The 25,590-nt window shown below is 42.8% G+C and overlaps 1 protein-coding gene across 1 annotated transcript in view; it reads left to right on the top strand.

Moving 5' to 3' along the window:
- Window positions 1-22,024, top strand: part of cdon (cell adhesion associated, oncogene regulated) — a 32,198-nt gene extending 10,174 nt beyond the window's left edge. The window contains exons 2-19 of the mRNA XM_005936803.3: window positions 3,229-3,367; window positions 3,947-4,225; window positions 4,742-4,888; window positions 5,599-5,742; window positions 5,840-6,127; window positions 6,209-6,478; window positions 9,262-9,536; window positions 9,869-10,043; window positions 11,383-11,499; window positions 12,097-12,300; window positions 12,931-13,112; window positions 14,354-14,459; window positions 16,740-16,862; window positions 17,132-17,323; window positions 18,811-19,106; window positions 19,224-19,303; window positions 20,251-20,513; window positions 21,362-22,024. Of these exons, the coding sequence (XP_005936865.1) occupies window positions 3,295-3,367; window positions 3,947-4,225; window positions 4,742-4,888; window positions 5,599-5,742; window positions 5,840-6,127; window positions 6,209-6,478; window positions 9,262-9,536; window positions 9,869-10,043; window positions 11,383-11,499; window positions 12,097-12,300; window positions 12,931-13,112; window positions 14,354-14,459; window positions 16,740-16,862; window positions 17,132-17,323; window positions 18,811-19,106; window positions 19,224-19,303; window positions 20,251-20,513; window positions 21,362-21,516 (3,369 nt within the window). The 5' untranslated portion in view covers window positions 3,229-3,294 and the 3' untranslated portion in view covers window positions 21,517-22,024. The remainder of the gene's footprint in view (window positions 1-3,228; window positions 3,368-3,946; window positions 4,226-4,741; window positions 4,889-5,598; window positions 5,743-5,839; window positions 6,128-6,208; window positions 6,479-9,261; window positions 9,537-9,868; window positions 10,044-11,382; window positions 11,500-12,096; window positions 12,301-12,930; window positions 13,113-14,353; window positions 14,460-16,739; window positions 16,863-17,131; window positions 17,324-18,810; window positions 19,107-19,223; window positions 19,304-20,250; window positions 20,514-21,361) is intronic.
- Window positions 22,025-25,590: the final 3,566 nt, after the last annotated feature.

Raw genomic sequence — 25,590 nt, 5'->3', positions numbered from 1 at the left:
TCACTTCGATTTATAGCTGCTCGATCCTGCCTTGAGAAGGGCCATGCATCCACACCGTGAGTGCAAAAACAGACAGTATCATAAGATCAGATTTTCGGGAAGGAGAGAAAGAAAACGGGAATACCACATATTTTCCTTTTAGGTGGTAAAATGTGGAGGAGTGAGATCAACACTCCACCATTAACACTGGAAAAGAAAAAAACAGTCTCAGGCTGAACCGGCTCCAGTTGACAGGGACTTCCCCTTTGTAAAAGGACCACTCCAACTTTTGTCTGGGTGTCTGGAAATAGGAAATTGGACTTGCCTTTCCATGCAGCCAGTGTTGCCAGCATTAGGACTAGTCTGTGATGAAAGATAAGAGATATCCTCACAGTGTCTGTCTCCACTGAGGAGGCTTCATGGTGGCGGATGTCAGGGGAAAGCCAAAAAGATAAGAAACAGGAATGATGCCCTTGTGTTTCCTCGTTGTGCCAGATCAATAGGGCAGATAGGCAGCTGTGTGTGTGTTTACACAAGGGCATCCATTCAGAACTTTAGTGCCCAACTGGCCCTCCTGATGGGAGGACTGAACAGGTTAAAATAAGAGAGCGAAGGAAAGGTAGCCAGAGGGAAAAAAGCTCCGGTTTCTCACCGTACTGTGTGCCAGTGTGCCCATGCTTGGTTGTGCATTGTTTTAGCACTGTTGTTATTATTGTAATTATATATCATTATTCCGGCAGAGAGAGAAAGATAGTTTCCACTGATGACATGGGGGTAGTGTGCAGGGCCTGTTGCAACTTGTGGGCTGGAGAAACGCCAGCCTGCAAAGATGTAAGTTTGATCTGCGTGAAGTAGCATGGACACAGTTAATATGGAGCCTAAAATGCAAAGAATACACCATATGCATCATGGCATGTTCCTGAAACTCGGCAGTTGTAAACTAGCTTACAGGCTAGAGGGTTCACAAAGAATTCATTTTTAAATATTAATTCTTAAGCACTTTATTCTTGTTTTGCTTTAAATATTTAGTTGTGTGTGTGTGTCAGTGTGTGTAATTGAAACGGAGACAGCTGGAGGTAACCTCTGGGAGCTGTCCCAGAGCCACCAGACACCCGCTGGTTCATCCTCTCGCTCTTTTGCTACTCCTCCATAACCTTTGACCTCTGGGTGAGCAGGGGCGTGAGCCTAGAGCTGGAAGAGTTTATTATTTCCTGCCTCTTCTATCCTTCTCCTCTCAGTATGCCCTCTGAGAGAATGAGAGAGAGCAAGATGAAGAGAGTGGGTATGAATACATCAAGTGAAGGCAGCAAAAGCCCCAGCATTCAGAATGACCTTAAAAAATGCACAGTGTTAACTAATTAGCAATGCATATACATAGCGTTGGCACAATAAATCATTTGACTTGCCATTTGTGGCTTTTATAAGAATTTATGAACCTTTCACCACCATAAAGCTAGAAAGCATCTTCTGATTATATCGAGCCCCACTATAGATTGCATATAAAATATAGACAGAGGTGCAGAGGTGTCACCTATTGGTCTTAAATGCTGCATTTTGAAGCTTCAAAAGGACCACTTTACCTGCTGGGTTGTATAATACAACTTGTCGATGTCACAAACTTGATGGAGAGGTCCAGTTCAGTGGGTCGATTTAGTGGAAGTTTGGCCTGGCTGCTAGAGTACCTTGTGTTGTTCTGTCCATTAAAGTAGCCACTCTCTTGATGTCTTTAAATGAGCAAATTATATGTAAAAAAGCAAAACATTCACACCCCCTTGTGTAGTTGTCTCGAAAGGCCACACTATCCATGACAGTAACCAAATTCAGAGACTGCTGTTTCGACTGAACCCTTCATAGAAAATGTTTTTACCCCAGTTAATCATATTTATATACTATACACCAAATACAGTAGATGAAAATTTAAAGAAGGTCTGAGGAGGGCGTGAAGTGAGAGTGGGATGGACTCCAGCGCTATTTACTCGTGAGTCAGACCACACCTATCATCAGACTTGACCTTCACTTTCATCCCAACTACACTGCTCTTCATGGCAATAACTTTCAGAGTTGCTATTGGGTGTTTAACATGACAAGGTAAAATTGTATTAGTTAATCTTCTTACAAAGAAAGCTTCATTGGTTTTAGTTTGGTACAATAGGCCTGTCTCATTGTGGGAGGCTCTGAACCTTTACAGTATAAGCTTGAGACATTAATTACAGTTTGCACATTACTAATTGTGCTCCTAATACACACAGCATTACTGTAATTACATGTAAGCACTCCACATCCCCGTGTTTATTTTTTGGCAAAGTAATTAGCAGATTAATTGACGACAGAAATAAATATTCATTGTAGCCCCACGCCAACAGGTCTTTTTCAAGCCCTACTGCACCCTCGAGAGGAGGCTAACCAAATTGACCTGCTTGATTGTCGGGCGGACGAAACAATGTTTTAGTTAGAGAATGAGGGTTAGAAACCTGTTGAGCCTCGCCGCTCCCACCCAGGCATCATGCTTTTAATTTGACCCACCCTTCAGCCTCGATTGGCCCTTCCGCTAATGTCTGCGAGCCACGAAGCACCAGTGTGAATATCACAGCTGGACAACCATTGTCCCGCCAGCCTCAGGCTCAAACCCTGGTTAGCAACCAGGAACCTGGGATCAAAGCTTGCCCGGATTACTCTTAGAAAAAGGAGGAGGCGTTGCATTCGGAGGGGGGTCTGGTTGAAAAGGATAGAGGAATGCTCCTAATTATGTGCCCTCCACTTCTTTTCTGTCTCTCTCTTTGGCTCTTCTCTTGTCTTACCGTGTGTGTCTGGCCTGCACTTCAGGCTACATTGAACCTATGAGGAAGCAACACAGTGTGACAAGAGAGTGATATTAAGAGTGAGGCGACAGTCTCTCCACAGATGCTCCATTATCAGGAGATCTCAGCGGTCTTGTGGGAAGAGAAGGAAGCAGAGAGGCTGGACATTCCAGCCTCCACACAGACACTGAAGTGGGTGAGAAGAGGGGTCAGAAGAGAGGGTGGGAGGTGTAGATCAAGGAGTGTGTAAAGAGGATGTGTCGTGAAGATTAGAGGGATTGTCGTTCAGGATTCAACGGGAACTTAATTGATTTTTTTCCCCCACCTCTGGTTTCCTCTTCCTTGCTTTGCTGTTTGTTTACATGTCGTCTCCTGCGCTCGCGTACATGACGCCATGTTTCTCTGCAGAGCTGCGGCCTGATATGTTTTTCTACTCATCTGTGTGTTGCAGGTTTGCTGAACAGACGTGGACGTACTTACTGGACAACACGGCCTCTGGCAGGGGTCAAAGTGCACCATGGACAGTGGCCTAAGGGTCCTCCTGTCCACTGTGCTGTGTCTCAGCCAGTCTTTGCTGATCACCTGCTCATGTAAGTTGTTGTACAGCTCTATTTACTTTTATTAGCAAAGAATAATTTTTTTTAAATGGAAGAAGATCAGCTTCAAAGCTGACAAACACAGTGGATGCTGTCCACAAATGAGGACACACAGATAGTTAATAATAAAGGCAAAAATTTTCAGTGTCAGGTGGATGATTTAGAGGCGTGTTCCTGTTTCACATCCTGATTGGCCATAAATTAACTTGTGCAACTCAAAGTAAATATTTTGGACCTTTTAATTACACATTTTGGTCTTCCTTAGCAAAAAACAAATTAATACTGGAAATTATTGGTGTAAAAGCAGTTCTATTGAAAAAAGGGAAATTGTTGACAGGCTGTTGGATTATACTCTTTCTAAATTATCGCAAGCATCTTTCTGCCTTTTACTTTAAGAAATGTATTGGCAAATACTGCACAGTAATTTGTCAGTCAGTCTCTATTGTGTAAGTTTATTAAAACAGCTTTAACAACAATGCGACAGTTATAATTTGATTTATAATTTGAGCAAGCCTGCCGTTTATTAATTCACATGTCTGAACCTGTTTTTCTCTGCTCTCGTCTTCTCATCAGCTCAATATCCATCTTTCCACTCTGAGCCCGCCTCCTTGGTTCAGAGTCAAGGCTCTGTTGTCCATCTGCAGTGCTCTGTAAGTCCTCCATCAGCGGTGGTCTCCTGGCGCTTCCGAGGCCTTCCCCTGGACCGGGACACTCTGCCTGGTGTGGAGCTTGGCAGTGGCTCCCTCACAATCTCCTCCCTTATGCCCAGTCATGCTGGTGTCTATCAGTGTGTGACACGCTTAGACCACGGGCCCGCCATCGCCAGCCGCTACGCGCGTGTTGCCATAGCAGGTACGGATGCAGAGAATTAGAGTCCTGTGCATGCTCCCGCTCACTTCAAAGCGCAGTGATGAAGAAAGAGAGGAAATGGCCTTGAGAAAAGGAAGGCTATTTCGTGATTGCTGAACACTTAGAAAGAATGCCTATCCTCAGCTGCCTGCTGCTGAGTGGCGGAGGGGAAGGAAGCAGTAGGAGCTTTTACTCGGGCATCGTTCCAGATGCCTCTTGACCGGTATCCTTAATGAGCTTTGGGCTTTCCTGTGTGCAGCATGTTCCTGCTGGGATGCTTCTTGCTCTTGGACACTATGCTAAGAGGCTGACCTTGCTTTGGAGCTGTATCAGGCATGAGTCGAATCACTCACTGCAACAATAAACAAGCCAAGTGGTCCAACACAAACAGCTCAGCTCAAGTAGTGCTGATCATCTTTGTCACTGACTGTGCAGATGCTCAGAAGATATTAAATGTCTGATATTCTGGACTCAAGGAAAGTTGAACTAAGGCAATTGTGTTTATTTCTATCCATGCAGAAATATCAAAATACGAAGATGGCCAACGGCGGTCATTATCAGTGCAGGAAGGGAGCACTGCTCTTATAGAGTGTCCTCTACCACATAGCATTCCCCCAGCTATTCCTAGACTGAGGATACAGGGGGGCTGGGTGGAAGCTTCAAAAGGTATGTTTGAAACTCAGATAAATGTGTAGTTTTTCTAACTGTATATGCTGTTCTCTGAAAAAGTCAAAAAGTGCTCAATTGTAAAAATAACAATTATGTCAGTTTTCTTTATTTATTCATGAGCTCTAAATAGACTGTAGAATATTTAAAAAGTGCAACACTGCACTACGCTAAATATTATTTATATATACTATCACTTATCAAAGGGAGATAAAGGTGGCTCTCATTTATGAGGCCTTTTGAGTATTTTTGAGCTTTATGAAAATTTTTCATTACATGTAAATTTTCCATGTGATTTTGTGATATAAGTGCAAGGCAGCGTTTTAGATTGAATGGAATCTGGTCAAATGAATTTTCCTTGATTGGTACATATTCCTTCTATAGTATTCTTGTTTTAATAAATAAACATTTGATTTTCTATATTTCATTTTTATTGCTTTGTTTTTATTGATTTTAAAAATAATTTGTTCCAGTGTAGAGACTCTGATAAGAAGTGAAGACTACTTTGAGGGAGTTAAGTAAAGTTTGGTGAAGCCATCTGTGAATATGATTTCCTCAAAACAGACACTTCCGTTTGGTCATTCATTTTGAAAATTTATGAAGGAATCCATGCATTTGTCCCCTTTTGTTCATCTGCTTGTGGTGTGATGCATGCTGGCTGTATACTGTGGAGGCCTTCCTATTACTTAGTCCTTTCCTTCTCTTTTCAGATGACTATTTAATACTTCCATCTGGCAACCTCCAGATTATCTCTGTTTCAGCCCAGCACCAGGGCATGTATAAATGTGGTGCAGTGAACCCTGTTACCAAGGAGACCGTCATACAGTCTCATGGCACTAAGCTGTCCGTCAAATGTAAGTTAGATGATGTTAAATCAAGGAGAAGCGTTTATATGTCTGCTCTGTTATGTCAGACCAACCAACGTCTTTGTCTTTTTTTTGGTTTGTTTAGATTCAGACCCCTCCTCCTCAGTGCAGATCGTTTATCCCAAAACCCCAAAGACTGTTTCGATTGAGAAGTCGCAGCCGCTGACCTTGGAGTGTGTTGTGTCTGGTAGTCCCGCACCTGCAGCTAAGTGGTTTAAGAATGGCAAGGTCATACCGGGGCCTTCTCACCAACGACAGCACAACAATCTGGCCTTTGTTCGGGCGATGAGAAGCGATGAAGGCAGTTACACCTGCGCTGTTGAGAAGGAGCAGGGGACTCTCGTCAGCGCTAACTATACTGTGAAGGTTCTCGGTAAGAAAAACACAATGAGAGAGGAGTGTGAGTGGTGACTGTTTGATGCAGATGTTTAACATTTCACGCTCACCTTCACAGAGCCTGTTTCCATCATCGAGGGACCGGGGAACCAGCTCGCCTCTCTCGGCTCCTCTGCTCGTTTTATCTGTGTAGCCCAAGGAAATCCATCTCCAAACATCACCTGGCTGTTCAACGCAGAGCCCATCACCCCTTCACATCGCTTTCAGATCTCTGGATCCTCACTTGTTGTTTCAGATGTGACACGACAGGATGAGGGAGTTTATCAGTGTCTGCTGGACAATGGCTTTAGCTCAGCGCAGTCCTTTGGAATGCTCACAACTCAAGGAGGTATGTATGATCAGTTATCTCTATCAAACAACAAAAGCTGTACCGGATTGCCTTGTTGATTCCTAGGTTGGGAACAACTAAAGGTTGTTTTCTTCTCTTAGGTTTAATTCATCCCAAAAGCAAACATATTTATTTTTCATTCAGCCTTTAGTGACATTCGTGCCGCTAGATTGTTTCGGTGTCTGGTTTTGGAGATTTCTTCAGTAACTGGGTTATGATTTCACTGCTGATATTTTTTTCTTTTATCACTTTGCGCACCACAAGACAAGTGCCATCTGGTCCCATTATGTTCAAGAGAGTGCAGAGATCTGACAGCCAGTATATCCAAAACTTACTTAGACTTTTCCCTGCATTTGCATCACAAATGGAGGAGTCTTAGATTGAAGATGTTCCACACACCGAAAGTTAGAAGTTCCAAGAAATACACTGCATTGCAAATGTTACAAAAAATTCAGGGTATTGTTAGAAAGGGTTAAGGCATCTTACCAGATGGGATCTCTGTGGGGCCTGTGCATACAGTATCTGCAGGGAGCCCTCGCTTTGTGAGTGTGAATGTACGTGTTTCTCTAAGGACTGGCAGGGGAGGCTTGGCCAAGGCCGCCCTCCTCCTGAGCCTTGAACTGAGCTTGAGCGTGAGAGTGAGCTTTGTGCGCACCGTCGGGGATAAGCCCCCGGACGCTGGAATGTAAGGAGTAGCCGTGGAGGGTTATGACGAGGACCAGACCACCCAGCTGTCAACATCATACACAACTGCCTTTTATTTATTAATACATCACAACCATCCCACTCCTCCTCCTCCTCCTCCTGCAGTCTCCCCCAAGCTTTCCTTCTACTCCAAGGCCCCATTCCTGAGCTCTCCTTGCTATCTTCAGAATGATTAATGCGGCTACATGCAGAACATAGGGAGTACAAGTCACCATCAGGTGGGTTCACTGCAAAACGTTTGCTTCCCTCCACAAACTGCAGGAATGAATATCTTTTGCTGCAGACCACTTTTATACACAAAACAAGCTGATAATTCAGTTTGTTATCAGGTACCAGGCACCGGAGCTTATCAAATGCTATTACATTCAAATTAAACAGTATTATTGATTTATGTAGCCTGTGATAGTAATTCATCAAAGAAAGAAATTTGGTTTGACAGCACCCTGTATTTACCTGCTGATGTGCGTTATTCTATCATGCTGTGGTCTGGGTTTCCATGACCTGTTATGAATTAACATGCAAACTAATCACAAAGTTATCCACTAAAGTCATTATTTGTTGGTTATCAGTGACAGAAGATCATTAAGTGCAAGACTTGGCCTTTTTACTGCCTGAAACTTGTGAAACAAGAGGAGTCAAAACACTTTACTCTTTACTGGATCCGTCTTCACAGGAAGGAGGTATCCACAGGTCCTCCAGCGGGCTCTTTCCAGGCTCCTGTCTCTGTCCTTAATCCTTCATGATTTACCACCACATTCACTCCCAGGTGCTCTCCTCTAACGCAATGACCTTTTTCTGGGAAGAACCTGGCAATGTATCTTTGTCTTGGTTTACTAGCACTTGTAATGTACCACTCCTTCCCATCAGAATAGTGAGGTCGCTGTGTCCTTAATCGCCTCCTCCTCTCTCATTGTGTCAGAGTAGGAGCCCTGGCTGTGGTTGAGCTATGAGTCAGAGCTGTGGAGAGGTGAGAGTGTTGCAGGGCTGAACGAACAGGAACGTGTGGAGGGCTGGATGTAGCGCTGAGGTCTGATTCTCTCCGGTATTTTAATGGTTGGTGTGTGGAATGTGTGGCAGCTGGCCACAGTCCCAGGATCAGGTCTAGTGTTACCAGCTCTAGGCCTGTTTGTTTTACAAAGTGAACCGGTCCCACATACACCAAAAACAGCCTGAAACTGGACCCAGGACCCTGCAGTGTGTGTGCCTCTGCGGTGTTTACCTCCTTACTCACTTGTTTTGTTTTTTAATATTCAGCTGTGACTCTGTTTGACCTCTGAGATGTGGCTCAAAGTTGAGCAGTCCCAGGTTTTGTGGCTTCTAAATGTCTGTGAAAAAAACCCAACAGTTCACCTGAACTTTGCCAAGCTAATGTCAGCCATAATAAGACTCCCAGCTCGCATGATTTGCCCAGGTGGACCACTCTGGCTCTGACAAGGATTTAATAAAAAAAGCAAAGTGTGATTTGATGTAGCACTGTACACATATTTGTTCCAAATGTAAAACTTTCCAGCAAGTTGCCCTTTGTGCACAGGCGGGGCCACTGTGTTAGTCAGCTTTTCTTGGTGCTTTCTCCTCCTCCATGCTGTACAAAACTGAACAAAGATCCACAATTGTATTGGAAAAAGTGAACATACACAACACAAAAATGAGATCAACAAATATAGTACTGTTAACGGTTATTTATGGCATTTGTTTGCCTAATGCCATGAAAAGCATGACTTTCCAAAATCTTATTTTCTGCCTAAAGTATGAGCAAAGATATGCGTTTCCATCTACAGTCATTTGTATTTAATGGTATGACTCAGGAAAGTTGCACTAAGACCCCCTACACAGAACAAAGCAGGCATCACTGACGGTAGACTTGACGTTGATTAAGTCTGCACTGAAAAGATGAGTCACCTGTGGAGGTGGGTTGAAAAGCAGCTTGCAGATTGCATGTGTAAAAGGGTATCAGCTGAGACTTGAGCTGATGTGGCCTGGTGATCATAAGTTAACAAAGTCTGTTGTGAATCTGACTGATCTTTGATGCGACTGTATCACATCTCACTTTAATCATCTCTGATCTTCCTCACTGACAGATTCACAGTCGGGTTCCACTGTTGGTGCGCTGCCTGAAGCTTCACCGTCACTCCACCCGATACAGAGCGACGAGGGCCACGAGCGTCTCCTCACAGAAAACGAAGGAGATCCGATTAACCTGCCGGCTGATAGGAGCGGCAACCGTCCTACCCCAGAGGCACCCATCATCATCAGCCCACCTCAGACTCACAAGCCTGATGTGTATGATCTGGAGTGGAAGGCGGGGCGCGATGGAGGCAATCCCATCAACGCCTATTTTGTTAAATACCGTAAGGTAGGGAAAAATCTTTTCCGTTAGTTTTTCTGAAATATTTTGCTCATATTTTACCCTGAAAATATGAATATGAATAAAAGGCTGTTCACTTTCCTTCTAAAATATTTGCTTCAGAAATCGTCTCACTCTGACTATAAAACTGCTAGTTAAACTTTGTTGGCAGGAATCGGTTTTGCTGGAGTTGGAAAATGTGACTGTGGAGCACCTGTGTAAATCACAGCCTTTGTTAGTGATGCTGCTCAGGCTTCTAAACTAAACTGAGACTAAATACGAAGGATTATTAACTATCACTGTCATTTTTAGTCATGCTGTTGTATGTGTCTGTGTGTCAGGTTGATGAAATGGGAACGGTGGTGGGAAGCTGGCACACGGTCCGTGTGCCTGGCAGTGAGAAGACCCTGCGGCTGTCAGAGCTGGAGTCCTTAAGTCTCTATGAGGTGCTGATGGTGGCTCGAAATTCAGCAGGCGAGGGTCAGCCGGCCATGCTCACCTTCCGCACGGGCAAAGGTCAGCCCAGTCACTGGCTTATAATGAAGAAAACTCTCAAACACTATTTAATCAGTATCTGCTAATATTCCTGGGAATTGCTAAATGCTGTAAGAAAAAAACTTTACTTTCATTTCCACCAAAGCTACAAAGATTGAACAATAAATTAAGGGCCATGCTGAGTTAAGGAGGGTCTGGTTGTTTTTGGACATTTTGCACTAACATTGAGCAGACGCTAGAGAAAACATTTGTCGGAGAAGAAACAGGAGCATGTTCTCCGCTGATAGCAGTCTCCGGAGGACAGAAACATGAGCAAAGCACAATGAATTTTTCGTTTAGGGTTGCAAGAAGATTTACTGTAGTTTTTGCGCAATTATATTAATTTGAGGGATTTAGCTTGATATTTGTGATTTGTGTAAGGCCAAACAAAGTGCCTTCAACTTTTGGCTTTTGGCACAGAATGAAGAAAAAATGATAAAATCTTATGCGGATCAATGAAGACAGTTATTGAAATTTTATTATTATATGCAGCCATTTACTCAGTGTAATCGTAGATTATTACCTTACCTGTTCAGGTATTCCAGCAGGTCGTCCAGTCACCATTGTGAACACAATCATAATGACCGGTGTCAGTCATCGTAGACAAGCGTGAACATGCCTTCTGTCTGTTTAGAGACAAATAAAAGAAGAATGACCGCAAGTATTCCAACACAATAACAATTGTGCTTTACCACAGCAGGGTTACAAAATATTCCCTGGTCAGAAATATGCAAAGCCAAGGATACTGCCAAAAACCACAGATATGATTATATCTTCGGGGTGGTTCATTTACAAAATAGTCCAGGACCATCAAAATGCCAACCTCTGGGCTCCTGCGTCCAGCCAAACTCTACCAGATGAAGAAGAAGAGTAACGTGCATTTTTATGTGTCTTCTGTTTACCTCTTCCTGCTTTTAGGAATCCAATTCTAGTAGAGAAATACTAAATCCATAAACTTTTATGCTTCCACGAAGTCTATAAAAATATACAGTCCTTTACAACCGTTACAAGTCACCAAATAGATACAAAGAACTCAAATACCCACAAACAATTTCAAAGGCCTGCCGTAAACTAAGAAATATGTTTTGAAAACTCTACACTACAAAGTTCTCGCTAGTTTATTTTTAGTCAACAGAAAATTTTATGCAATTTGCAGGTTTTATACGCCCATTTTGTTTAAAACACGTCCTAGTGTGCAATTTAAAACACAGATCTTTATGCAGCCGTAAGCAGATTTTTACAAAACTGATGTTTGAAGTGTGTCCTCTGGTGGCAGTGCTGATGTTTTTCTTACCTCCAGCTTTTCTTCTTCCTCTCTCAGAGAAGAGCACCTCCCCCAACAAGAATCCCTCCAAGCCTCCCGTCATCTCCGTGCCACCCAAAGCTCCAGAGGACAAAACCCCCAACACGCACTTTGGAGTTGTCATACATGACAGAGGTTGGTGCCGACACAATCGCAGACTGTCTGAAAGGCCCTGCGTTGTTGCTGCAGCTGCTGGACTCTGTGCAGACAATGATTGTGGGATGTTTCTGTGGAAAATTATGGGGCTTTCTGTCATGTAGCTAGTTACTGTGGAGTTCATGACCAGACTGTGTTAAACAGATCGCAGAGCTTAATGTTTAGATGTGGTCTGCTTTGTTTCTTTGTGCCTCAGAGTACAAACAGTCAGATGATAGTTGACACCCCGTAATGACTCTTTGGGAGAGAGATGCTGTGAGATTACACACGGCTTTAGGGTCAGAAATGAGTGTGTGTATCTGTGTGCGTGCATTTGACTTACTCGCGTCACAAGCAGGCCCTACTTTGCTGAGACTCACATTAATCTTTTCACTAACCCTCTTTTCTTTCTGTCTTACTCGCTCCTGCCTTCTCTAACTCTGTGACTAAGGGGCCAGGCAGTAAGTATACATCCCTCTGTGGCTTCCCTGTGATGTGCGTGCGTTACTTTTTTTCTTTTCCCGTGATCACGTTTGCATGAATTCAGATGCAGTAATGACAGGTACGAGTTTAATTCCTATTTGCTTTTTTCACCAGTTCCAGAGGCTCCCGATCGCCCGACCATCTCCATGGCGACTGAAAGTTCAGCATACGTCACCTGGATCCCGAGAGCCAATGGCGGCTCTCCGATCACAGCTTTCCGCGTGGAGTACAGACGCGGCCGCAGTGCCGAGTGGGTTGTGGCTGCAGATAACATCTCACCTCTGAAGCTGTCTGTGGAGGTTCGCAATCTGGAGCCTGGTGAGTTTACACATCGTTCACAACTTCTCTCTACAGTCCAGTGATGCAGAAAATGATTGATCTGCCCAGAGGAGAATTTCCTTTTTTAAGGAGATTTGAAAAATAGCACAATTCTTATAAATAACTTTATGCTGCCGTTCGGCTCGCAAAAACTTTACCCCATCACTGACAATGAAATCAACAATTGGTAAACAGCAATTAGTTGTTGTTATTATTTCTTGGTCTATGTTGATTTGTAGTTGTCACTGGTCTGCAAAAATGCTGATGTGAAAATAAGAGAAAAAGTAATAGTGAGAATAAAATAAAATACCCAGGGATAATTATTAATAAGGGAATAAGGGAAAAGAAAAGTTTTATGGTCAAAGCATTGAGGGCTTCTCAAACTTTATAAACCAGATAAAACAGATCATATCATACATCAGCAAATATTATATATATTATAAATAATATAAAGTTTCAACTATTAACAAGATTTCAGATGCTGTGCCATCAGCTGTTTTTCCCCTTTCAGTTCCAATACACCAACTAACAGCATCATATGAGTGTTGCCTGCTTAAGAAATCCAACATTAGCTTTTGCTTAGCAACACTGTACTGTAACACTGCTGCTCCTGTTGTATTTCTCACTCAGGATCCACCTATAAGTTTCGGGTGGCAGCCATGAACATGTACGGTGAGAGCCCCCACAGCATTCCCTCGAAGCCGTACCAAGTGCCGCAAACAAGCCCTCCTAAGACAGACCGTCCAGTGGTTGGGCCTCATATTTCATCCACGGATGCTATCAGCGACACACAGATCATGCTGCGCTGGACTGTGAGTAGTACATCATGGAAGTAGTAGTGGCATTCAAACAAGCGCATTTAGTAGGGAAAACAAAGATAAACTGTCAAAAATTATCAGTGAGTTTTACACAAAGCTGCTGTATTTACAGTAATTGTGTCCACGCAGTATTCTAGTGCATTGACCAAAATCACCATTTAAAAGGTTTTTCAGTCGTGTTTGATTATCTGGCTACTTTTGTTTCCTTGTGGATTTCCTTTCTGTGGATACTGTGAAACAGTGATGTCACAGCTACAGATATGAAATACTGTTGAAATGGAAGCAAGAAAGTATAAAAATGAAATACTAAAGCGTTTACATTCTAGTGGCAACTGTTAGGACTCAGCACCTTTATGGCAGTGGCTCTGTTCAGTTACTTGGGCTGGAATTTTAAAGTGAATGAGTAGAGAGCCAAAACTTTTCTTTCAGTGGTCACCGGAACTTAAGTCAGACCTGATTAAACCGTGCTTAAAAAGTCTGTTGACTTGTGCAAAATGCCATGCCATTGTGGATTTATTTACGCCTAAATACAGGGTGCCGACATGATCAGCATCTCCGGTTCAACCCACTGGAGCGCTGAACAATTGCTGTGGAAATTCATGTTATGTTAGCCAAGAAAAACAACGCGTGCCCTTACCTACATGTGTTCTACGATAATGAGTGGAGAATTATGCCAGCCGCAACATGGTTGATAATGTTTTCCGCTTTTACTGATGATTCCTGTTCAGGCTCCTATAAGAGCTGCATCGCTTGTAATTGTCTCCAAAGTTAAGTGCGCATTCATCAAAATGATCTGAACAACTTCCTGTCCCTGCATAACAGTGGAAAAGTTTGGCTGATGAAGTGACTTTTCCAGGTGGCTCACCTGTGTTTGAACTGATCGTGGTTCTTTTGCAGCCAATCAGACTGTACTGATAGGAGCTCTGCTCCAACAGCAAGAAAGGGAGGCCCTGTCCCTCTGGGTTCTGATTCTTCTGTCTTCAAAGCTGTTTCTGCCTTACAACAGTTTTGGTTGCAGATGGATGCAGATAGTTCCCCACATTTACTTAACCTCAGACAGCCTCATTATTTCCTCAACTTCAGACAGACAGTGCAATCACAATCTAGCTTGCAGTCTTGTACATCTGCTGATAACAGGGCCCGCTATTAGGTGCTGGAAAATTTCCTCTCTTTGTATGATAATTGCTTACCAGATTGCTGTAGTCCAACATAATCTTTTTTCCATCCCCATCCAGTATAGTCCCTCGACTAACAACAACACTCCGATCCAAGGCTTCTACATTTACTACCGGCCCACGGACAGTGACAATGACAGCGACTACAAAAGGGACGTGGTTGAAGGTAAGTGGAACTACATGTTTTACCGCGTGTATGTTTTTCCACTGCATACTGAGTGAGTAACGGTGTAGAGTGTTTGTCGACAGCTTCCCCCAGTCCTGTTGTAGACGTAAGCTCGTGCTTTACAGATAAACTTGGAAGTGTAATGGATACTGTGTCGAGAGTGGTGTGCATTTTGGCGCGTTGATTTGTAGAGAGTGCACTGCTTTCTGAAATCTGTTTTTAATAAATGGTTGCCAGCTAATAGGCCGGAGATGTAATATGAGCCCGACCAGACGAGAGCAGCTCAGGTTGCTGGGTGGAATGCTAACAGTTGAGCTGGGTGCAGGAAGGGAGGGAGGGGCATCCATTCACTTTGCCCATCTCTCCAGCATCTGAGTATGTGACTTTCCACACCGCCAGGGAAAAATGTCTGTTTGGTCTTTGTCCCCAGCGAGCAGCTTGTTATTACACCGAAGTTACAAATTCCAAAAATTCAGTCATTAAAGAGAGAAATTTTAAGATGTGGATAGCTGCGTTAATTTTTAACATTTAAAAATTAGTAGATTTAAACAGGAACCTCTGACCAGCTTACACTTAATGTCAGATTTTAAGAGCTGAAAAAATGGTAATACCTATCATAGCCCTGTGTTATAGTGTTATGGTATGCTCATAAAATTACAGTTTGGCAAATAAAGTATCAAATCAGACTGAGCAGAAGATTTGGACTAAAGAAGAATTTGTCTTATTTTTTGCACTAAAATGTTGCCAGTTTCAGAAGAGTGGCAGAAGAGAGAATGCCACTTGAATCAATTGTCTGGTGATTCAATTGATTTTTTTCACATTTGCATGTAGCTGAGGCCAGCCAACTGGTGACCATGAGGTTTAACTTGCAGTACCCAAAAAACTGACCAATTTTGAACCCAAGGCACAGTCACTGCAGTCAGTCTCAGACAGACTGGCAAAGGTTTGAAGATAACTGCCGACAATTAACAACCAATCTTATTTAGACTGTGCTGAGTTGAACATTTTGGATTTCTGTTCAATGTGATTTTCTGTGTATTTAGATGGGAACAGATTTGCAGCAGACAATAACAGATTTGGAATTTTTGCTGTTTTATCACAGTTAGTAATCGTGTTAGTCACAAACAGATTGCGTGCAACTGCCAGCTTAACGCCATTCAATTGCAAACCGTTAGCAGACTGATAGCCATCTAAATGCCCTTTTATTGCTGTCTTGATGCACTGAAGTTGCTTTGAGGACGGCAACTGACTGGAAGCAATGATATCAAAGGCAATTACGTAGTCTGTTCATTGCACATGGTGCAATAATGTTGGTTGTGCCACTGTCTCCATTCATTGTTTTCCTTAGTGTGACTGTAATATTATCCTGGTAACGGGAAATTGCCGACAGGTTGCTGACTGATCTCTTGTCCTGTGTGACTGAGGCCACAGTTGGAAAAATAAAAGGCTGATAAAATTGGACGTAGTCACCATAACATCACCTATTGACGTGTTAAGTCCCGTTTTTTAGTCTTAAGCTAAAGGTTTTGGCCTTTTATTTCTTTTGAAACTACACTTGACGAGGGAAGGATGGGTCAGATTTAGAATCCACTCATGCCATCGCTGCTTGCCGATCACAAAGGGGACCTGTCCCATAGCATACCCAGCCTTATCCTTATTTTCTAGAAGACCTTTTCTTGCAACAGTTTCTAAGTCGCTCACTGGCCTAGAGGCATTTTTGTTACGGTGATACTGACATTAAATACTGAGATTCAGTGTATGCTTCCTCTCTAAAAACGTGTTCCCACTAAAATTACCTCGGGACATAGGTAGTACATGTGCAGCGATTTATTATACTTGTTATGAAATGAAACATGACAAGTACAGCAGCTTATTTCAGCCTCATTTGTAGGAAATGTGGCATTTCCATGTTGGAGACTGTAGCTGTCTCATCTGTGATTTCAAAGCACATAGTAGTGTGATAGTGTGTAGTAGTGCAGCAGTGGCGTGAGTGTGGAGTGGGAATCCTGGAGGCAAGCCAGGACAAACATGAAGCTGCCATATATGGAGCTTGTCTCGAATAAGGCAACTGTCTGGGTCCTGGTGAGACTGTCAGAGAAGGAGACAAGGTTTGGGTGTGAAGCAGAGAGAGAGGGAAAGAACATGACCTGAGTGAGAAGCCTGAAGCGAAGGACAATAGGAAGCGAAAAACTGGCTGTGAGTTTAAACAAGTTGTGTCAACACTGACTTGTAGAGGAAGTGATTTCTCACCTTTGTCCCCCTTTTTTCCTGCCTTCCCAGGTATAAAAAACTGGCACATGATTGGACATCTCCAACCTGAGACCTCCTACGATATCAAAATGCAGTGCTTTAATGACGGGGGAGAGAGTGAATACAGTAACGTCATGATCTGTGAGACCAGAGGTAAGGAAACACAACGCTGTAATGCAGAAGAAATGACTCACACTTTAACCAAACCTCTAGTTTATCAGAAGTCCAGGCATGTTTCTGCAAAGGCTGTAACTTTAATGACGGGTATGATCACCAAAATTACACAACATAAATGTACTGGGTTTTATGAGCTCAACAACAATGGCTTGCATTTTATGGTTTGGTGCTGTACCTTGTTATTTTCCTTAACGCAAATGGGTAAAAAGTTGTTCCTCATGTCCCCGTCTTAAGCTCGTCTGCAGAACGCCAATCTCCACGAACACCCAGCCAGCACCCTATTACCCCATCTGACCCCCATCCTGTGGATACCCCAAGCCCTCCTGGAGGACTGCTCTACGTGATTGTGGGCTCTGTTTTAACGGTGATGGTGTTCATCCTGGTGTCCTTTATTATCATCTGTCTGTGGAGGAATCGTCAACAGAACAACATGCACAGTGAGTTTAATATCAAAGTAGACTAGACTAAAAATCAATACCCAAACATTGCTCAGGATATGAAAAGCAAACTTTTTCTCGTAGCATGCTCTATCTTACACTGCTGTTCACTGCAAGATGAACAGCAAGCATGCAAGAGTTAACTCATTTTTGAGAATAGCTGGCCCCAAGACAGCTTGTGAAACATATTCCAAGTGTTCATTCCAAGTGCATATACAGATCCCACAGTGCCTGCAAAAGAGTTGGCCATTGTTAGATGAGCTCTTTATCAGACCCGCTGGATCTGTAAATAGCTGAAATTTTGCAGCTTAAAGATTTCGTAGACTGGGTCACTGGTTTCCACCTTTTATGTAAGTATGAGGGTCGCATATGATTCATCGGAGTTCATCAACATCTTAGTTGATCAAACAGTTGGGCACATGATACCTGTTACAATATGATATTTGAATTATGTCACCAGTGCTGAAATGCTTGTTTGGTTGCTTGTCTGGGGGGCTGTAAACATCATCAAAACTGGCAAAGCCACGCATACGACCCCAATTCCAAGAAAGCTGGGATACTCAGTAAAATGTAAATAAAAGCAGTGATTTTCAGATCTTGCAAACCTATATTTAATTCACAATAGAACACAGAAAACATGTTTAAACTGAGACATATTAGTATGTCATGAAAAATATGAGCTCATCGAGAATTTGACGGCAGCAACACATCTCGAAAATGTTGGGACATGGGCAACAAAAGGGAGAACATTTTGAAACTAATTGTTACTTAGCAACAGGTCAGTAATGTGATTGGGTATAAAAAGAGCATCTTAGAATAAAATAGAATAGAATAATCCTTTAATTGTCCCACAAGGGGAAATTTGGTTGTAACAGCAGCCAGAAAGACACATATACAACAAACAGTACACAGGACACAGAACAGAAACATACACAATTTTTTTTCTTACATATTTACATCAAGGACAATGGTTACTATAAACAGAGTACTATACAGTTATTAAATTAAATAAAATTAGAAGAGGCAGATAGGCAGAGATTCACCAAGTTGCGTCTACAATTTTTAACATTGTCAGAATAATATAAAATTATGAAGACTACGTTAAATAACCTATACTAAATAAGATAATCAAACGACTCTTGATGCCTGTGACTTTCAAGCTCACAGATGGAGCTGTATTGAAAACTAGAAATCACTACGTGGGCTCAGGAACGCTTCCAGAAATCATTGTCTTTGCCATCCACCAAAAATGCCACCATCACCAAGTGGAAAACTCTTCTGCGGTCAGAGCAATCAAAGATTTTTAAATCATTTTATTTTGCTTTTATTTACAGCTTTCTTGGAATTGTAGTTTTACAGTTTTCTCTCTATTCAAGCAATATCCAAAACTATTCCAGCTGATGCCCTAAATAATTTTTCAAGCTAAACTTACTCCAGAGCTGAAACTGGTCTTGTTCCTATCTTGATTGTAGCCTCTCTTGCTGCAGAGTTTGATGCTCCCGGCTACCTGTACCAGTCACCAGAGTTGAACGGCCATGTGCTCGACTACACCACGCTGCCTGGCAACAGTCGCGTTAATGGGGGTATCCACAGTGGCTATGGACACAGTGGCCAGATGTTACCCCAAGGATGCCATCACCTCCACCACAAACTCCCGAATGGCTTGGCACTGCTCAACGGCTCTGGGAATCTGTACACACCAGGTCCCCCGCATGGCCACAACGGCACCTTGCCGCACAGCACGCGGGACTGCGAGCACTCACACCCTCACCACCATCATAACGTGAGTGCTGAGGTCGTGGTGTCCATGTCCATGATGTTTTAAATTGTGGTATTTTACATGCACAGGTACAAATTCCATTCAGTGTGGCTTAATCTGGTGTTTGTGTCTCCCTGTCAGGGTGGAGGCATGTACACAGCTCTTCCCCAAACAGAGTCTTCTGATTGTATGAGCTGTCAGAACCTCTGCAACAACAACAGGTGAGATAGCATAATCTTAACTCTTAAGCAAGGTGTTTGTATGGGTTTTTGATCTATTTTACACTTGGCAGGTGAACTGAAACGGGACTTTTCTTAATGGGCTTTGTAATACCAGTTGTATATCCTTTTTCTTATATAGTTATGTCACTGTACAGTTTGCTTACATCTTCTCTTTTTTTCTCCAATGAAAATATGACATCCCCTTTTTAAGATTATTTACTTTCAATTGCAGTGATCAGTGTGGAAAATCAAATGAAATAACAAGCAAACAAGTGAAAAAAATCTGGAAATGGAAATTATTGGGATTTCAAATTAACGTTGTTTACTTCAAATTGGGCCTAAAAATACAGATCGGTCATATTTCTACTAAGATATCGCTGAGAAGTGCTCAAGAGCCCCTTTTGAGATCCAAACACACACACAGACACATTTGCCTTCCTTTTAGTCCTGTTTATGTATTTAAGGGTCCCCAGCATCACAGTTTACCCTGTGTGCACCCAGCCAGCAGACCTAATGAGTCCTGTGTTTATTTACCTCCGGCTGCTGGGAAAAGAGGGGGGTGAGGTCACAATCCAATCGTGTCCCGATTGAGGGAAGCTGAGTTCGGAAAAACAGGGACAACTTTGCTGCGTGCAACTCTCTGCTTTTTGGAACTTCACTGAAGAGCAAAACCACAATGTGTCACAGTTACTTAGAGGCTGTGTGGCCTGTAATCTCTGATGAAAACAGTTTTTGAAGCACGATGAGAGCGCTCCAGTTGTGTTAGAGCTGTCATTGTTTTGTGGACTAGTAATCTTAATTCAGAGTTTTTCTGTGTCTGGTGGAAAACCTTCAGAGAGAAAGAATGAGCATGTAAAGCACTGCTAAGAGCTGTCAGAGAGTGAACACTCAGCAACGCACGGGCATTAATGAATGTTTCCCTTCCATCTCTGTTTGTCTCTGACCAGATGTTACAACAAGACCAATGGCACTTTCTCCAGTGGCACGCTCCCTCTAATGCATCGCGTGGCGCCGTGCCAGCAGGACGGGCTGGAGATGGTGCCTCTGGGCCAGGTTTCATCACAGTGCCGCGGCCACGACAGCCACACGCATTCTGTGGACCAGGAGGCCAACGCAGGATACCGATCAGATGAGCACAAAGAGTCCTCGCCCTCACAGCATTCCTGCTGTCTGATCAGCAACAATGAAACCTATCTAGCAGACAACACTGGTGAGACACGTTTTTCCAGAAAAAAAAGTTCTTTCCATGTATTTTGTCTTCCATTTCTGCATCTTCTCACTGCACCTATTATGCAATTAAATTCCCAAGTTATATCCAAGCTTCTCACATGATTACAGATCATTTAATTAAATTTGCTATCAGTCGAATAATGAGGCTATAGAACAAGACGTAGGCGGGGACAACCTTGTCGCCTTAACATTATGTAGCTGTTATGATATCCCGGTCTCATTATTTTCCTTGATCATAACTCAAGAAGTGGGTGAAAGAGTGAGTCACTATTGCAAAGTGGAAGAGTTGAAGGAACCACGTCAACTCGACCACAAAGTTTTAGACCATGTAAGAGCCGCTGCAGAGTGGGGTCGCTGAGTGCTGAGGCACTTAGAGTGTAAAAGTCACCAGCAATCTGCTGACTCAATAACTGCAGAGCTCCAAAGCTTCTCTGCCCATCAGTGCAAAAACTGTGCAGCAGAAAGTTCGTGGCATTGATTTTCATGGCCAAGTGGGTGCAATGTGAAGGTGACCCAGTACTTACAGTGCTGGTAGGCTGATGTTTTCTACACATTTCCTAGTGGGAAAAAGATCCCATATGTAGCTTTTAACAAGTTGCTTTAAGAAATTAGCGCATTAAGTTAAAACATTTACTTCTAGATGCTCACGGTTCAGCACTGTTGCATTGCTAGTAGATTTTTATATCACTGCCAATCCTGATGTTGTATGCAGACAAACTATGCGGCGTCACCACAAATTACACTGTGGGCCTCTCCAGAATCTCTGCTTGTCTTTTTTAATACAAATAGTAAACCAAAGCCTCTCGCTCTCTCTCGCTCTGTGTGCAGCTGGGGAGGAGCCGGAGTCTGTGGACACGGAGGGGCCTGTGGTGCGCTGGGAGAGTCTTGGCCTGCCAGACTTGGACTGTGACGAAAAGCCTGGGTGGATCTCCAGCAGCAGCCTGGCGGGAGAGCTTATCCAGCCTGGCCCGCAGGAGGCCTGAACATAGCCCACACACAAGCACACTCTCCCACAGTTTGGAAGTTTAGAGAAAACAGACAGAGAGGCTGAACGAGAGCTGTGGAAGTATCAAGAGTGGAAAAAAGGAAGACCAGCGAGCGGTGGGATAGTCAGAGACACTGCATGTTATGGTGACGAGGACACTAAAGTGTTGATTGGACTGAGCTGAGATGAGCAATGTGGGGGAAAAAGAGGGACTACAAGAGACTGAGAGCGCAGTCAGACGGAGAGAAGCGAAAAGACACTATATCCCACTGGCGGGAAGCGTCTCATAAAAGATCAAAAACTCTTTAGATGACTTATTTATTTTTTTGTAGTAGTAAAATATTATTTCATATGAATGTATCTGTTTTAAAGAAAAAAGTTTGTCTTTTATATTATTTATGCCTTTTGAATGAGAAATACTTTTTATTTTTTGTTGTGTTGTGTCTCTATGTGTTCCACTCAAGTGTGGAGATTAGCAGTTGTCTGTGTAAAGTTTTGTAATAATATAAAAAAAAAAAAGATGTGGGAGAGTCAACAACAACCTTTTTCAATGTCTTTCCTGACCTCCTTCATGTGCAGCACCCGATGAATGACTGCCGTAGTGAATTTCCCCGCCTCGATCCAAACCCATCGATATTTCTGGCAGGCCTTTGATGTGGCTGTGTGATGGGCTGTTCCACTGCAGTGACCCCTGAATGGGGTGAACGCTCCCTGCACTGTTCAGACTAAGGCTGATGCGCTTTGCTTCACTGACTGTTTGATAAGTCATCACTTTACACAAAATCCAGTTAACTTTGAGAGCTCTGTTGACCTGCTGACCCCAATCTATTAGAGAAATTGAGTAGTTACATTAAGACAGAGATGTTAAGTGTGAGCAGCCTAGATAACTTTGCAATGCATCAGTGCAAATGCTCGGCCACAAGCAGAATGTTTCTACAAACAGCAGGAAATACTCTGTGCAAAGCAATCTTAAATCCTCTCGTCAGTGTGGCATCACTAGTTCTAAAAACGAAACGTCAACCACTTTACAAAGAAAACAGTTTTTAATATCTTATTTTGCAGGGAAAATGGCCATAACAACACAGTGTTATTAAGTCTGTAAAGTGAGTTATTGTGTTAGTCTGCAGAAATGTCTCAAAGATGAAAGAATGAAATGAAACTCACTGCGTGGCCAGGTATCATAAAGGGCTAATTAGGAGAATGTAGCCAGTTTTCTTTAAACCGAAACTCTCAAGACATCACCTGACAGAGTTACCTGTGAGACACAGTCAACAGCTGGTCCATGTGACATCAGATTAAAAGTTCGGTGTAGTTATTTGCTAGAAGTAGCAAAGATTCTAATGCTTCTCATGCTTGAAAGTGCATTTTGTGTCACCAGTGAACTGAAGCTTTTAGTGGCTTTTGTCGAGTACCAGAATCTACTGCTGCAGTTTTACAATTTCTGTGAGGAAAAAACCAGAGTGAGAAAAACGTGACGGGCAGTGAGAAAAGCACCAAATAGAGGAAACCAGCAAATCAATTGTGAAAAGTTGCTGTGTGATGTTTCTGCTGTGCAGATAACTCATTCATAAAACACTTGTACAATATTCTTCTCAAGTTTCAGCCTGTGTTGCCCATTTTCTAAAGGCTTAAAACCTCTATTGGTTTTAAAATAATCTTCATGGTGTGTTGGCTGATTGAAGTTGATAGGGTTGCAGCAGGCGGATGACGGGGCTGGCTGTGCTTCACTGAGGATGACTGCGGTGCAGGCTTTCCATGCTTGGTGCCTGTCTGCCTGTGATTTTTGCCAGAGTTGGCTGCCAGTCCTCAGGCCCTGGCTCGCATGGCATTTCTCCTCCCACTGATGGTATACGGGATATTCCTGGCTCCTGGATTTGCTCGCCTACTGCTGAGGCGTGGCGCAGCATCTTCCGGCTGTTATTTTTATTTTTGATGGAGGTTGTTGTGCCATTAAGGCAGCCAGAGTCCATTAAGCTGACTTGAATTGTTTCCCAAGAAGAGTCTGTAGAAGTGTTGGCAGCCCTGAAACTCTAGTTATTTAAATTTACACTGATTTGATTGTGAGAAAGATTAAAAAGTACCTAATGGCCCCAAACTCGCCATTACAGAAGCAGACTCAAGTTTCCTCTTAGCATTTATTTTATGTCCATACAGTGTCTATTGTTGCTGTTTGGAAAGAAAAAAGAGAGCAAAACAATGGATAGGAAATGAAGCTGGAAATGAAGGAGAAATTATCCGGGGAGGGAGAGGGGATGCTGACAGAAGCAGCCTGGGATGATGAGGAAAAGATAAGGATAGGGTTGTCTCTAAATGAGCTGCTTCTCCATCTCCCACGTCTGTCAGTCGGCACTCTCTCCCAGCCCTGCCCTGCACCCTCTACCCACACAGCTACACCCCTTCATTAAGGAGCCCATGGGAACAAGAAAGCTTATTGTCCGCCCTGGAATTTTTGCCCCTTGCTGCAGAGCGGACCTGTTAACGCCAGTCTCTCTTCCCTCCGCCCACCATTCTTCCTCTCTCCCCTCTTCAGCACACCCTGAATGAATGCAATTCTTATGAATCGGGCAGTGTGCTGTTAACTCGGTTGATTCAGCCACGGGCGGTTTTATCCTTGAGATGTCACAAACCACAAGTGAAGCGTGTTGTTGTTGGATGAAGTCCAGCGGTGTTCCAACGGGCCCCTGCGGAGGATGAGCTCATGTGCAGAATGCTTTAAGACTAATAATCAAAGTCTCCCTCGAGGATATCTGGTCTTTATTTGCAGTCAGCCTTTGTAGCACACAAAAATGCTGCAACGTTTTCATTTTTGTACTTTCATGCTGTTGGAGCAGCTGGCTGATTATGAGCTGACTGCACCTGTTGGATATAATTAGGGGGAAAAATACTCTTAATCTTTATTTAACCTCCATTCCCTTAACTGCCCCGTTTTTCCTGGTAAATTTGCAATTTCTTTGATCGGACTGATCAGGATCCATAATGAATATACTGATGATACCTTGTGTTGACATGAGCTAATCTTCAGAGTCAACAGTGTTAACAAGTAAGAAGAAATTCACCCTAGATGAAAAATAAATGAGGGTACCAGCGCAGGAAGATAAGTAGCGATATGTTTATTTTACAAATTAATTATTTAGGAGAAAACTTGTTTTATGTGCAAGCGTTTCTGTCATTGCTAAAAGGCTAAAACGTTTATTCAGTTTGCAGCCTGGAGCGATGTGCTTTAAAATGATGAAGTGTGTCAGTCTGCTCTGCCGCCGTCTCTCAGTCTGTTGATAGCAACAACACACAGAGGTTATCTAACGATCGTTCTGTACTTAAGGAAGGAATAACAACGCAGGATGGTGGTTATTGGAGTTCAACTGAAGATTTCACGAACAGTATATGTCACTGAAGAAAAGAACAAGTAAAATGAGTCATGTCCAGTGCACAAAAAAATCCAGATGGCTTTAATAATCAAGAAAATGCAAGAGTGGAGAAACACTGAAATGAAAACCACAACCTCAGGTCTACATGGTGTCACGCGCTGTAAGTTTATATGGCTACAAAGATTGCAGGAGGCAACAGTGCGGTCTTTCACTGATCAAAGTGTTTGAGTGTCCTTCAGCCCAAACTGGTGTTTTCCCTGTATTGGAAGATGGAGTAAGTCGGTTAGTCTGGATTATATACACAGCAAAGTTTCTTTATTAAAAATACACAAAGATATTTATCTCGATTCACCAGGACGTCATTTATAAACAGGAATAATAAAGATGATGTTTATAAAGGGAACGCATTTTGAGGTACATTTTGTTCAAAATATGAATCAAACTTCTACAAACCATAACAAGTTTCAAACTTCACACCTTCAACATAGATTTCTGGAAAAGCACTTGCAATCTTTAAGGCCAAGCTTTCTCAGGTTTTCTCATATATGACAAAGTAAAAGTATATATTTGGAAATTGTTGTAGTTGTGTAGAATTGCTGTAGGCTCCCTTTAACTGTGAAATTGTCTTCACCTGTATTTAAGAGCAAAACTCCTCTCTAACAACGTAAACTCTGAGACAAATTACATCAAAACTATTTGCGTTATTA

Source organism: Haplochromis burtoni, unplaced genomic scaffold (genome assembly GCF_018398535.1).
Source record: "Haplochromis burtoni strain Fernald_Lab_line unplaced genomic scaffold, NCSU_Asbu1 Contig_36, whole genome shotgun sequence".
NCBI classification, from domain to species: Eukaryota; Metazoa; Chordata; class Actinopteri; order Cichliformes; family Cichlidae; genus Haplochromis; species Haplochromis burtoni.
Note: the sequence above shows the minus strand (reverse complement) of the source record. Positions and strands in the feature narration are given on the sequence as shown.